This window comes from Betta splendens, chromosome 16, assembly GCF_900634795.4.
Source record: "Betta splendens chromosome 16, fBetSpl5.4, whole genome shotgun sequence".
NCBI lineage: Eukaryota > Metazoa > Chordata > Actinopteri > Anabantiformes > Osphronemidae > Betta > Betta splendens.
Window position 1 is genome coordinate 10,433,358 of NC_040896.2, and position 12,774 is coordinate 10,446,131.

General features: G+C 47.3%; 1 protein-coding gene across 1 annotated transcript in view; it reads left to right on the top strand.

Moving 5' to 3' along the window:
- Positions 1-12,357, top strand: part of LOC114843170 (forkhead box protein O1-B-like) — a 29,037-nt gene extending 16,680 nt beyond the window's left edge. The window contains exon 2 of the mRNA XM_029129443.3: positions 8,233-12,357. Within this exon, the coding sequence (XP_028985276.1) occupies positions 8,233-9,951 (1,719 nt within the window). The 3' untranslated portion in view covers positions 9,952-12,357. The remainder of the gene's footprint in view (positions 1-8,232) is intronic.
- The last annotated feature ends 417 nt before the right edge of the window (positions 12,358-12,774 follow it).

The window sequence follows — 12,774 nt, forward strand, 5'->3', positions numbered from 1 at the left end:
GTATCAAGGGTTATCAGGCTGTCGATACTTGAAGCACTGCTGCTGAATACAGAAATAGGTTTGACCCTCTGGGTGCTGAGCTCTCTTCACCTTGATTTCATAAGCAACTGGTCCTGAGGCCCTGTCCACCCAATACAGATTAATTTTGAAACACATCTTTATCCCTCCATTTGTTTCTCTAGCTAATCAAAAACGATTGCGAGCATCTTTTATTTAATGCAGAGAATTGAAAATGTCATTAATTTGCATGCACCTTATTGTCAGCTCATCAATTTTGTGAGACCATTTCTCTGGTAATGTTTGCAAAAGTACAAATAGACATGATTTACAATTTAAAAAGTTGCATTGTGTAAGTTGTAAGTTCTACAGTCTGACATCAAACTTATTTGAACCACAACATTAGTTATTGTGAGTTACAGTAAAAGCACAGAACTAAGTTGCAGAATCAGCTGTGGCTGAGCAGCATTGTCTTCGCCAGTAAAAGTTATTCAAGTGCTCCACCAAATCAGGTGACAAATAGAAATAAAACGATAAAACATTCAAGTCCTAACTGTGGAAGAAGGCGTGGGAGAATCAACGGCAGGAGCGCTCGTCGTACAGCATGTCCTCACAAATAACCTCACGGGCTTTGCAGAGGAATTGTTGCAGTTGCGTACTTTGTTGTACTGTACAGTTTCATTGTGTGCAGGAAGGGAAGACGCACAATATGGTGCTCGGCTGCACAGTGCTGCTCTATGGTTTGAAGGATAGAGGCTGCAGCTGAAGGTCAAGGCTGGTTAGCAGGAGGCACGTTTACACGGAGAATACAGCCTTTAACAAGCTAAGCTTGTGTGATTCAGATCCCTGAGTCTCTTCTAAGCGGGCCCCACATGTAAGGCTCTCTCTGACTCCCCTTTGTTCACCCATCCTCTTTTTGTTCTTCATCCACCTCTGCCCCCCCCACTGCCCCCGCAGATACACTCGACCCCCCCCCAGCGAACTCCCTGCTTTTCATTCTGAGCATGCCATTCTTCGCCTTCTTCCCCGTATAGGTGTGTGAATAAGTGGGAGTCTATGGGTCGTGCGTGAGTAAGTGGAAGTCTGCAAGCTAAAGCGTTGCATGTGGGCAGGCATTCACGGCGAGCAGCGGTCGGTGTGGTGCGCGCCGACGGCTAATGAAGTTCCTCTGCACCTCATAGCCCTATTAAACCGCTGCCCCCTACCTCTACCCACTTCACCCCCCACCTCTTGCCTTGTTTCTCCCCGAGGGAGAGAGTTGGCAGGGGCAGGCTGGCTGCTATGGCAACAACAAGGAACCCTCCCTCTCCCACAGGTCTCCTTAGCAACTGGTAGCTTGGCATTGCGGTAATGAGTGTGCCCGGTGTGCCAGGCTTTGTGTCATGTTGGCATGTGTGCACAGTGTACGTGTGGGAGACAGTGACTGAGTGCGTGCATAGGTGTGTGTGTGTGTGTGTGTGTGTGTGTGTGTGTGTGTGTGTGTGTGTGTGTGTGTGTGTGTGGGGCTGTTCGGCAGCGTTTGCCAGTTTAGGTGAGACTTAGAATGTGTGATGGCAAAGAGATGTGGAGGCACTACTTGGTGCTGGTCCAAGAAAATTGAGAATCTTATTTTATTAAAATGTAACAAAAACTGGCACTTGAACGATTCCACTTATCTTTTGTGTGTGTACGTGTGCGTGTGTGTGTGTATGTGTGTGTGTGTGTGTGTGTGTGTGTGTGTGTGTGTGTGTGTGTGTGTGTGTGTGTGTGTGTGTGTGTGTGTGTTCGTGCTCTCTGCAGATGTGTGCCTGTATATTTGTGCTTGATTTGTTTCTCCACAGCGATTGCGGTCATTCTTCTCTGTGCTGTGAAATTGAAGCAATTAAAGGGACGATTCGCTGAATTTGCATGCCATGTGCATGGCTGCCTATGAGTTTCCTGCTCTACTAAAATTAAATTAAACTCTGAGAATGATGTTTATTATAGTGTGATCAGAGGTGTGCAATGACCTTTAGAATGTGGGAAATGAGATTCTCATTGTTATGAATGAGATTATGTGGAGGCCGAGTGTGAAAAAAAAACCCATGCACTGATTCCATTGTTGCTCGACGGTTTCTTTGTATATAGCAGAGGGAGGTTTCAATATAATCAAAGCCACACTGTGCCTGTTGGCTATTAAATGGACTGATATACAAATATAGACACACAGGCCCTCATATAAACGTAGAATGACTTGTGCATGCTCGCATATCTTGCCTATCTTGTAAAAAGAGCTGTAAAAACCTCTCCAGAAATGTGTTGCTCTTTAACAAAAGCATGGCAGGCCCAGTGGAAAATGTTCGTTTGCTCCCTAGACGAGGTGTGAAGTGCGAGCAGGCGGCCGGCCCCACAGGTGGCCCAGCCCAAACACCTGTTGTGTGAATCCTCAGTGGGAGGGTGCGAGCGCTGCCTACCTTGCCGGTCCTTGTGGAGCACGACCACACCCATCGCACACGCGCACGTGTTCGTGCTCATGTCCAGCCTTCTCTGAGGCGCCCCCGTTCCGCGCGTGGGCGTCAGACGCGGTGCCCAGATTGTGTCCCCTTTGCGCCCACCGGAAACACTCAGCTGTCACTGGCACCGGGCTGGCGGATTTTCCGATCCCCTATCCGGGTCTCAGATGCTCAAATAATCTGTCGGCTTCTATTTTTACCCACCAAAGCTGCGGCAGCCCTTCTCTATCCCACACCCCGCCGCCCTGATGCCAGCCCTTCCCTTGGCGCCAGAGTGGGCACGGCTTATGAGTCGCCAGCCATTGGCTGCAATTAGTGCACAGTCAGGCAGGAATCCCCTACCAACTCCATTACACCCCTATCCACAGCCACTTCCTGCTCTGAGGCTACCAGACACACTACCACACACTTGCTTTCCATTTTAAGCCTTTTTATAAATGGCACTCCTGCAGTGTTGTGGAATAATGGGGTCGGATACAGAGCACCTTTCACAGTGCTTGAATCACTCTACTGTGCAAACTCAGTCTATTCAAGTACAACGGCAGCCGGGGGAATGCACATTTGAATTGTACCTGTTCAGATTTAGCGCTGAGATTAAGTAAACATTCTATCTGTAATAGGACAGCTATTGGTGACAAGTCCTTGAATTTCTACTCGGCCTCACTTTAGTTTTTAACATTTTCCTGTAGTGTGTATTTATTCAACATGAAATTACAAACGCTGCCAATCCTCAGAGACCCCACAGTGATACACTGAGATAGACGCAATACATAATCCCAGGTTTATTTCGTCCCCAACAAGGTCTGTAATGTGCCTTGCATGCCAATGCAGTCGTGACCACTGCTGTGGAGGCGATGATGGCATGTGGCAGAGAAGTAACTGTTTCTCACCTCCTAATAAAAGAGACTCCTTTTTAATCTTTTCAATTTGATTGCATTCCAAAAACAGGCCCGTCTGCCCATCTGTCTCTCTTAAAGAAGCCTCCTAAAGGGATTTTAATCATCTGACTCTGGGCTTCTCAGGCAAATAGCTACATCTCTCTCCTTCCCTCTCTGTCTCACACACACACACACACACACACACACACACACACACACACACACACACACACACACACACACACACACACACACACACAAACAATTTCCAATTTTCTTCCTTGTACTCACTGTCATAGTCTCACTTGTCTTCTCTCACTCTCTGATACACCCTATCGTCTCAGCTCCATTGTGCCATATCTGTGCAGCTATTAGGCCCTTCAGTCCCTCTTCAAGCCCCCTTCAGACACATAAAATTCCCCCAACCCCGTTCCTATTAATCCACATGGCTCCGAATTCTTTATTTCCCTTCAAAGGGACAACGCAAGCCGTGACATCAATCACGGAAAGCGAATATTTAGCCAGCGCTAATTTCCACCAATAGCCTGGAGACAAGCTTAGCTGACAAAACTCATTCCTGCACTGAACAAAACTGCTTGTGTTGAAATCTCCCCTCCCCCTGATCCCTTCTGCCGTCTGCACAGGCAAAAACAGCATCACAATAAACACAGTTAGCACTTCTGTTACTCCCCCTTGATTTAGGCTTATCAAATGAATGTGCACCATAGAGGGATACCCTTTGACAATACATAATGGCTCCATTCTGCATGAAATGGTTTGGTAATACCAGTCGAGTGTGGCAAACGGCTTTACCCGGTGCCACTACAAGAACAGCTGCTGTGTTCTTAGCTGGGCAAGTGCACCATGCTGCTTCACCCTTGAGGTTGTTTGAATCGGGTGAGTGGTTTCTTTTTGCTGGTTCCCAGACCCCACTCACAGTTCTTAGTCCCTCACTCACTTCTGTTTGAATGAGTGCACATTTGCCACAAGATGAATCCTATAAACCGTTTGACCTGTTTCCTCGGCCCTCTGTGTGTGATCATGGGTGTGGGTGTGTGAATGGGAAAGACTCCGAGTGGCTGCTCATGGGGGCCCAACAGAGAGAGACGTTGAGTGGGGGGCATTTTCAGGGCACTCCTTTGTGTGGCTTGGGCCGGCCCCCAGCCATACCTCTTCCCACTGTCGACTTGTGGCACCTTCAAACCCTGCTATACCGTCAAAGCGCAGCCACATCCAATTAAGTCATGTTGCTTCAGACAAATCACTTGAGCCAACAAATCCTATGCTCCTATACGACCGCTTCTAATGATAAAAGTGTCACATGTTTTGGCCACCGCGCAGATATGTCCATGTGGGCACAGTTACTTATCTAACAAGCCCCTGGCAGCGAACAGTGGGACTATGCTAAATTGAGCTCCCACATTGGCCTCATAATGCAGGTGGATTGTGTAATTAGTCAGACCTTGATGTGTGCTAAGCCTCAGCACCAATAGCCATTAAACTTCATTGATTTCCAGCTCTAAACGGGCCTCTCTAGTCCCTGGATCATTCTGAGTTTGCATAGAAAACGGGAGGGAAGAGGACAAATTGATTTGTATTGTAAGAATTTCAACAGCCAAGTCCTTAAAAAGGTTGTTATGGATGATTACCGGGAACCTAATGCTGCTCATTAACAAATATTAAGCAATAATCTCTTGGACCAGATTTGCACATTAAATGTCTGTATCTGTTCAGGTCGAGAAGCTAATTTCCTTACTTGAGCCTCTTGCCTTATAGTCTACCTGTATGGTGTGGAATAAAGGTGTCATGGTTGACAAAAGACCTAAGCTTTTAATCGGAGGACAAAGACGGCTATCCTGTGAGTTGGCATCTATTGTCTAAATCAGCTATCAGGATTTCTAGACCCTAATGAGAGTTGAACCCAAGCTGAACCCAGAGAATCCTATTTACTTTAACACACTCAGATTGGTCCAAAAACTATTACGCTTATCCTCTTTCACGTTTGGGCTAAATTAACGCACTTCAGCCCGATTCTGTTGTGCCTGTGGATTGATGAGAGTTGATGTCTTTGCTAATAAAACACAGAAATCACATCACTTCTTATGGCTCTGTCCGTTCATTTCAGTATTGTGGGACCAAGCAGTGCATCTCTCTGCATAAGCCCAGCCACTGCTTCATTCATTATTTAGAGCCCTCTCCACTAGGCCCATTGTATTAAAGGGGTATGATTTGAATAGGAAGTAGCTTTCTGGACCCAGGCGTGTGATGTGTGTGTTCCTCTGTCATTGTATGTTTCTGTGGGCTTCATCCGTCTGCCTCAGCAAGCCAGGGGGCTGAAAGAGAATTTCCATTTTATGAATATTTAATACATAATAAAGTTTTCAATTTTATTCTATTCAACCCGTAGGGGTAAAAATGTGGCAAAGCCGACCCTCAAGGACAGAGCACAAAGTAAGGTGGTTGATTTGATGGAGGCGTCAAAATAGGGTTACATCAGCTCAGTGCAGTATAAACCATCCACAAAAGCACACGCACACAAACATTTGGAATAGTATTACTATATCCTATAAGAATCTACGATGTGCCTATTTGCCACAACTCAAACTCCCCTTATGCCCTGTTACTATTGGATCATAGTGTATCCGGGCTGCCTGCTGTGTCCATGGTGACCTGGCATGGCTCTGTGTGAGATACCCAGCTGGGAGTGCCCCTGAATCAACTTGGGATTAGCCCAGGATTGTCTGGGATTACTTGGGGATGGAGGGGGATTAGCAGTGACTGCCTGTTTCGGGGGCGTGAGGGCTATAGGCTGGCCAAATTGCCCCTGACTCAGAGTCAGGGAACAGGAGGCGGACAGAACCGCGCCCACAGTGGAACCACCTGCAACCTGAGCTATTCTTAGACTGTAAAACACACAAACAGGATGACAGAGAAAAACATGTGGTGACAAAACAACATGACAGGAAGCCAGCAGCTAGTGCTGATGATGATGATGATGATGATGATGATACCATCGCTGGCCACCATCTGAAATCTCTCAAATCTCTCTAGCAGGTGGATTCATCAGATAAAGAGGGTTTGGGATGATGACAAATCCCTCCAAGTTCAATGAGGCTGCTCTTCCCTCATACGGGGATAAATCGAGATTTGAATGAGACAGGTCACACAGAGTTGCAGTGTGAAGTGGTTCAGCTCTCTGAAAGACGCCCCATTTACACACGGCTGTGGCGGAGTGGCATGAAAGCTTACATATGTTTTAATTCAGGCATTCACGGGACTTGATGGGGATGAGTTGGAGTGGTGCGATGGGTGGATGATCCAGCCCGGGTTAGACAGAGAGTTGGCGCGGCACGTAGAGGAGCCGTCAGAAGCAGGGAGCAGGCATCCCCTGCGGACCTGCACTGCCGAGATGAAAGGCTGTTTAGTGTTGGAGCAGACGCATCAAACAGCCGCCTCCTCTCGCATCCTTTCTCCCATCCCCCACTCTCCCGCTCCCTCTCGACTATCACCACAATATGATATAGTTCTGCCTTTGCACGTTTACCCGGTTGCCATGGTTACCCCATGCCAGAGGTGTCACAGCAAGATAACCCAAGGAGGCATTCACAGATCACCTGAATTCAGCTCGCCTCCCGTTCGGGTTCCCTGCTGCAATTTGATTTATTTGTTTTGCCTACGTGCAATTCTGTGAATACAAAAGAAACATAATGGTGATGCTGGTCCGTGACTACCCCTTAATCTGGAGCCATATACTGTACCAGTATATTCCTAGAGCACATTAGATTTGATATTTTCCTGCTTGAGCGTCAAAATGCTTCACGCACAACAAAGAGCAGGATTGCAGACAGACTCTTTTGCACATCAAGATCCTTCTGCATTCAGCAACCCTTGATATGTAAATCACAGCCGGGAAAAAAAAATACTGTATTTGCTATGAATTACTGAGTCAGTGACTGTACATGCCAGCAGTGGAAAAAATGGGAAAGTAATTGGCGACGGAATAGAGATTGAAAGTAGATGTAGGAAATTACTCTTGTGTGCAAAGACGTGTGTGAAATGAGGAAAATCCCGACAAGTTGCGTTACCGTTTGTAGCACTGTGGCAAAATAGAAAGAGAAACCATTATGAAGACAAAACAAGGGAGGGACGGGGAGATCGGGAGTGAAGGTAGATGTTGGAGGGTGGAACACATCCATTAGCCTACCCTGCTCCTGGCTAAGTCTTGCGATACGTTCTCTCATTCAAGCTACAAGAGCGAAGGAGACAGGGCTGGCGCGGTGCCAGCCTGGCACAGACTTCAAACGTACAGTACGCCCAACCACAGCAGCTTACATCAACCCGCCTGAAAGGAGAGGTAGAGGAGGACAGATGGATTGATGGTAATGAAAGTGGGAGGCTTGACGCACATAAGGAGAGAGTCTCAGGTCGTTCCAGGTTGGTTGGAGCTGACGGGGTCTCGGTCGGTGCCAGCTGTGGCTGTTCTTCCATCACGATTGTGTTTTCCAATGCTGTCTCAATTTTCCGACTTTGGTTGACACTGATTGCACGGAGGCTTGAATATGCGCTCGTGTGTGTTTTGTACTAGCTAATAATAGACGGGGAAGCGTTGTGATAATTTGGCATAATTTTTTTATGACTCAGTACATATAGACTGAATAAATTATAAGCAGGGTTGACAGCTGTGGTTGGGATTAGTCTCATCTGTCCTGATGATTTTTTATGATTGATGTAAAAATTGCTATTTTATAATTTAAATGGCTCTAATGCAGATTTCACTCAGCGTTCACCTCAAAAAAGCGATTTGGGTACATAAAGTGATAAGATAAGCACTGTTCTCGATTTTATTGATCTCTCTCTCACTGTGTATCTTTCTCATCTATCTACAGAACTCCATTCGTCACAACCTGTCTCTCCACACACGCTTTATCCGTGTGCAGAATGAGGGAACTGGAAAGAGTTCCTGGTGGATGCTGAACCCTGATGGCGGGAAGATGGGCAAAGCCCCACGCAGACGAGCCGTCTCCATGGACAATAGCACCAAATACCTGAAAAGCAAGGGTCGCATAAGAGGCAAGAGAGTCGGCCGCCCAGGGATAGGATCAGCATCTACTGTGGTGGGGCTCCAGGGCTCCCCGGACCAAGACAACCCATCACGGAAAGGCCTCCCAGGCGCTGGAGGTGCATCTGGGACAGATGGAGAGTTTGACTCTTGGACAGACCTCCATTCCAGAGCAAGTTCTTCAGCCTCCACCCTGAGTGGGCGTCTGTCCCCCATCCTCGCAGAGGGAGAGCCAGAGGAACCAGAGGAAGGTGGCCTGTCTTGTTCCACCTCCCCCCACCTCTACCCGTCACCCACAAGTGCCCGGTCTCCATCCATGGGGGCAGGAAATCGCTGTCCTCCCCTGGAACAGCTGCCTCAGCTGGCAAACCTGACAGGTGCCATCAGTCTGGATGAGCCTCTCATGGATGAAAGTTATCACCACCACCACCCACAGCAGCAACACCAGCAGCATCCAGCTGTTGGCCGACACAAGCACCAAACCCCCGTTTATCACTACAGCTCTGGAGTGAAGGGGCAGAGCTCATATGGGGCGGGTGTGTATGGTGCAACAGGCATGGGCATGCTACGCCACCACTCACCCATGCAGACCATTCAGGAGAACAAGCCAGCCAGTTTCTCTGGAACCATGCGGGCGTACTCCAGCACCAATGCCCTGCAGAGTCTGCTAACGGGGGGTCCTGCTCGGCAACAGTACTGTTCCAAGGACATGATGTTGGGACAGGAGAGGGAAAGCCATCCAATGATGAGTCAAGCTGCTAACGGTGCAGGCTCCAACCATCACAACCATCACCCCGGCCACCATAATGGTCACAGCCACACTGGACCCCATAGTCACAGCTCAGCTCATAGCCATAACAGAACTCATAACCACGCTCCAAGTCATAGTCACAACAATGTAAACAACCATAATTCACCTCACAGCCTCACTCACAACAGTCACAACCTCAGCCAGAGCCATAATCACACACCACCCCGGTCTGCGGCCCTGACTCCACGTGTCAGCAGCAATCAGCTACAAACCTACAACCACAAAGCTCCCTACTTATACAGCCCCCCATCACACGCCCGCCTCCCGGCCTCTACGACCCTTCCACCAAACCCAGCAGGGATGCTCGGTATGCCCCAAGACTCCTGCCATGTGGCCACCGCCCCGCACCCGCACCCTCGTCACAACCATTACACCGAGCCACTACACCAAGGCATGACTAATGGACCATACCACCTGGGCCAGGGAATGGGAAATGGTAGCATAGGTAGTGACTACCATGGCTATCACCAACAACACCCCCATGAGAGACTTCCAGCTGATCTAGACATTGACATGTTCCAGGGGAGCTTGGACTGTGATGTGGAGTCCATCCTCCTCCATGACATTATGGACTCTGGGGAGGAGATGGACTTTAATTTTGACTGCTCCCTAGCCCAGGGTGTGGGTATCGGCATGGGCATGGGCATGGGCGTGACCATGGGCATGGGGATGGGAATGAGTGGTCTGGCTGGGCCACAACAGGCCCACAGCAACCAGAGTTGGGTGCCTGGCTGAAGACACAGACGACTGTCCCTCCCCTCAGAAAGAACTCATGAAGCACTGTGCTCAACTGTGACATTCCTGACACAGAGACTATAGGACTAACACTCCCATCTCTCTTTGTTGTCCTGACAATTCTTCTGTCATCCTCCCTCGTTAGACACCCCTTCCCCTTGAGAGATCCAGTTCATGTCACAATAGGTTTTTCCTCATATCAGCTATACTGTGATGACAATCTCTCAGCTGTGCTTGGCCAACACTGCTTCTCATCTACCATGAGAACTGAACTTTCAACGCACTTTACTGCAAGTGGGTCACATCTTGCAGTGTATCGCATTCACAGAGCAGCTCAGGCAGAGCTTGACGTGTTTTGTAAGGTGGCGGCATGATTTGACAGAAACAAATGAGGAAATCACAAGCACCATTGATAACGTGTCAGACTTTGGCATTGAATTAAAAATGGACTCATTTTCGTCTCATATGGTGGCGAGGACGACATCACAAACAATACTTTGCATCTTGTCCATTATATTCTCAAAGTTTTACGCAGTTCTTGTTTTTCGTCATTCACTTTTCTAAATTGAGCACGCAAGCGTAATTAAATGTATCCCTGGTTTTAAACTAATTTGAATGCATTTATACCATATATTTAAACAGGAAACTGATCTTATGCCATTTGCCATTTTAATTATGACATTTAAATATTCATCAGTTGCAATTAATTATCTCACATCAGCAGGGCTGTTATTTACAACTTCACGCATTTAGTCCTTGGGACTTGGATGTAACATTTTGTTATTGCCCTTTTGCCACTGGTTAGTCACTACATCATTAAATGGAGCCGCGCTCACACGCTAGCATGCAATTTGGTGAATTATAATGTCATCTCACCTTGTCTCACCTGTGCCAGTTGCTCTCTCTGCCTCTTTCCACCTGCCAGTAGAGACAAAGTACCATTCCTCACACCAAGCCATTAATGTGGCTTGATTGAAATTCAGCATCTTGCTTTTAATCTCCAAAGTGATGCAGCAGCGATGCGTCATTATTGAGAGCCTAACCCGCCGTCCTCTCGTCTCTCACCCTGTCCATCCGCGCCACCATTGGCTCCTCCGACTTAATGCGCCAAGAAAGCGAGACAAAACTGTGATTAACGCCGGGTCACTCTGCCTGCTGTCCTGCTCTGAGAAAGGCCAATGTCACTGTCCGCTTGCTTGCTCACGCAGGGCACAGAAACCTAGAGATGAAGACAAGCGTAGAATACAGGTCTGTTATTGCAGCGGGACCAGTCATCAGCCTCCGTGTCCATGCTCTACGGGCGTGTGTCTGAAAACAGATAGTGTATTCGTATTGTAAATCATCTCCATTATCTGTAATTTGTGTTCCCTTGTTCCCACGTTTTCAGTGCTTACACCCTGGGCTTCAAATAAAACAGGTGCAAAGGCAGAGATTAAAGAAGAAAACAATCAGTCAACCTGAGTGGCGTGAGTCTATCTCAAACGGGGCCATAAAGCTTCGCAGCCATCCATGTCCGGTTTTTGTGTGTTTATTCTGTTGTCTTGTAGTTGTTGTTGTATTGTTGAAATTCTAAGGACTTACAAGGACAGTGCTGAACTATCCACGGTGTACGGATGGAATTCAATGGTGAAATGATGTTGGCAGTGCAGTATGACCTTCCTGTGCTCCAATACTGTGTACTCCTCCCACACGTGATCTGCTCAGTTGTCTCTGTGTTTGTGAGTGTGTGTGTGTGTGTGTGGGGAGGGGGGGTCTTGAAGCTTGTTTCTCACTGGCCTTGGGAGAGAAAAAAAGAGGACACCCCTATTCTCTAGTTCCCTCAAGGAGACTCTCTGCGCTTGGTCTGCACCAAGTACGGCACACAAATTAAAAGGAGGGACGAGCGGGGTGAGGGTTATTGTTACAGCCAAAGGTCAAGCACAGCACAGACTATCAGACCATTACTGAGGTAAATACCTTTATTCCAGGGCTGTTAGCCACACTGGATCCAGTTCATTTCCGAGTGGAAAGCGTGTGGAATTTTCTAAGCAACTGGGCTTCACAGCAGTTACGTTTTAGCCCAGTGCTACAGACATTTAGCAATGCCCTGCTATTGGAAAGAGAGCTATATATGATGTCTAATTTTCCTATATTTATTTATGAAAGAGATTGGTCTTTGTCTCTCCTTAATGTGGTAGTTGTTTGAGTCAACTCCTGTCCCTTTCCTCTTTTTTTCTCTGTTTTTTTAAGATGTCATTCTCCCTCTGCCCCTTTACTGACTTTTATTTTGTACAAAATCTATATATTAAGAATATTGTATAATAATTTTTAAAATCTCAGAAGAATATCAGTTTTGTTGTCTATTTCTTTTTTAAGAGAATGTATCTCATCATATGGTGACTGTTAAATAAATGAAATTAAAACAAACATCATGAAAATGGATTTCATTTTTTCTCCTTTCACAGTAAGAGTCAGATTGAATTCATGTGTATTGTTTATGAATTCATTTTTTTTATTTTGCAGCAACTCCTTTTACAAATGCAGACATTCCCCGCATTGTGGTTGACCAGGTCACCAAGCTGCTGTGTGGGAGGTAGAAATAGTGGGCTGAATAATGGGGGATGAAAATTTAGTTTGTCTGTAAGACTCACCTGTGGTGGAGCAGAGGGAGAGAGGGAACTTGACGGACGGATGGGAGACGGAGCTCGTAGGATGGAGGTAATAGGTGTGTGTTTGTGTCAAGCGGCTTGTTATGCCCCGTGAAGCCGTATAGGTCGGCCGCAGCTGTCCCGGTCCCTTCGGAGGCGTTTTCACAGGAGGAGCGTGCGGCGCTACAGCGCCATA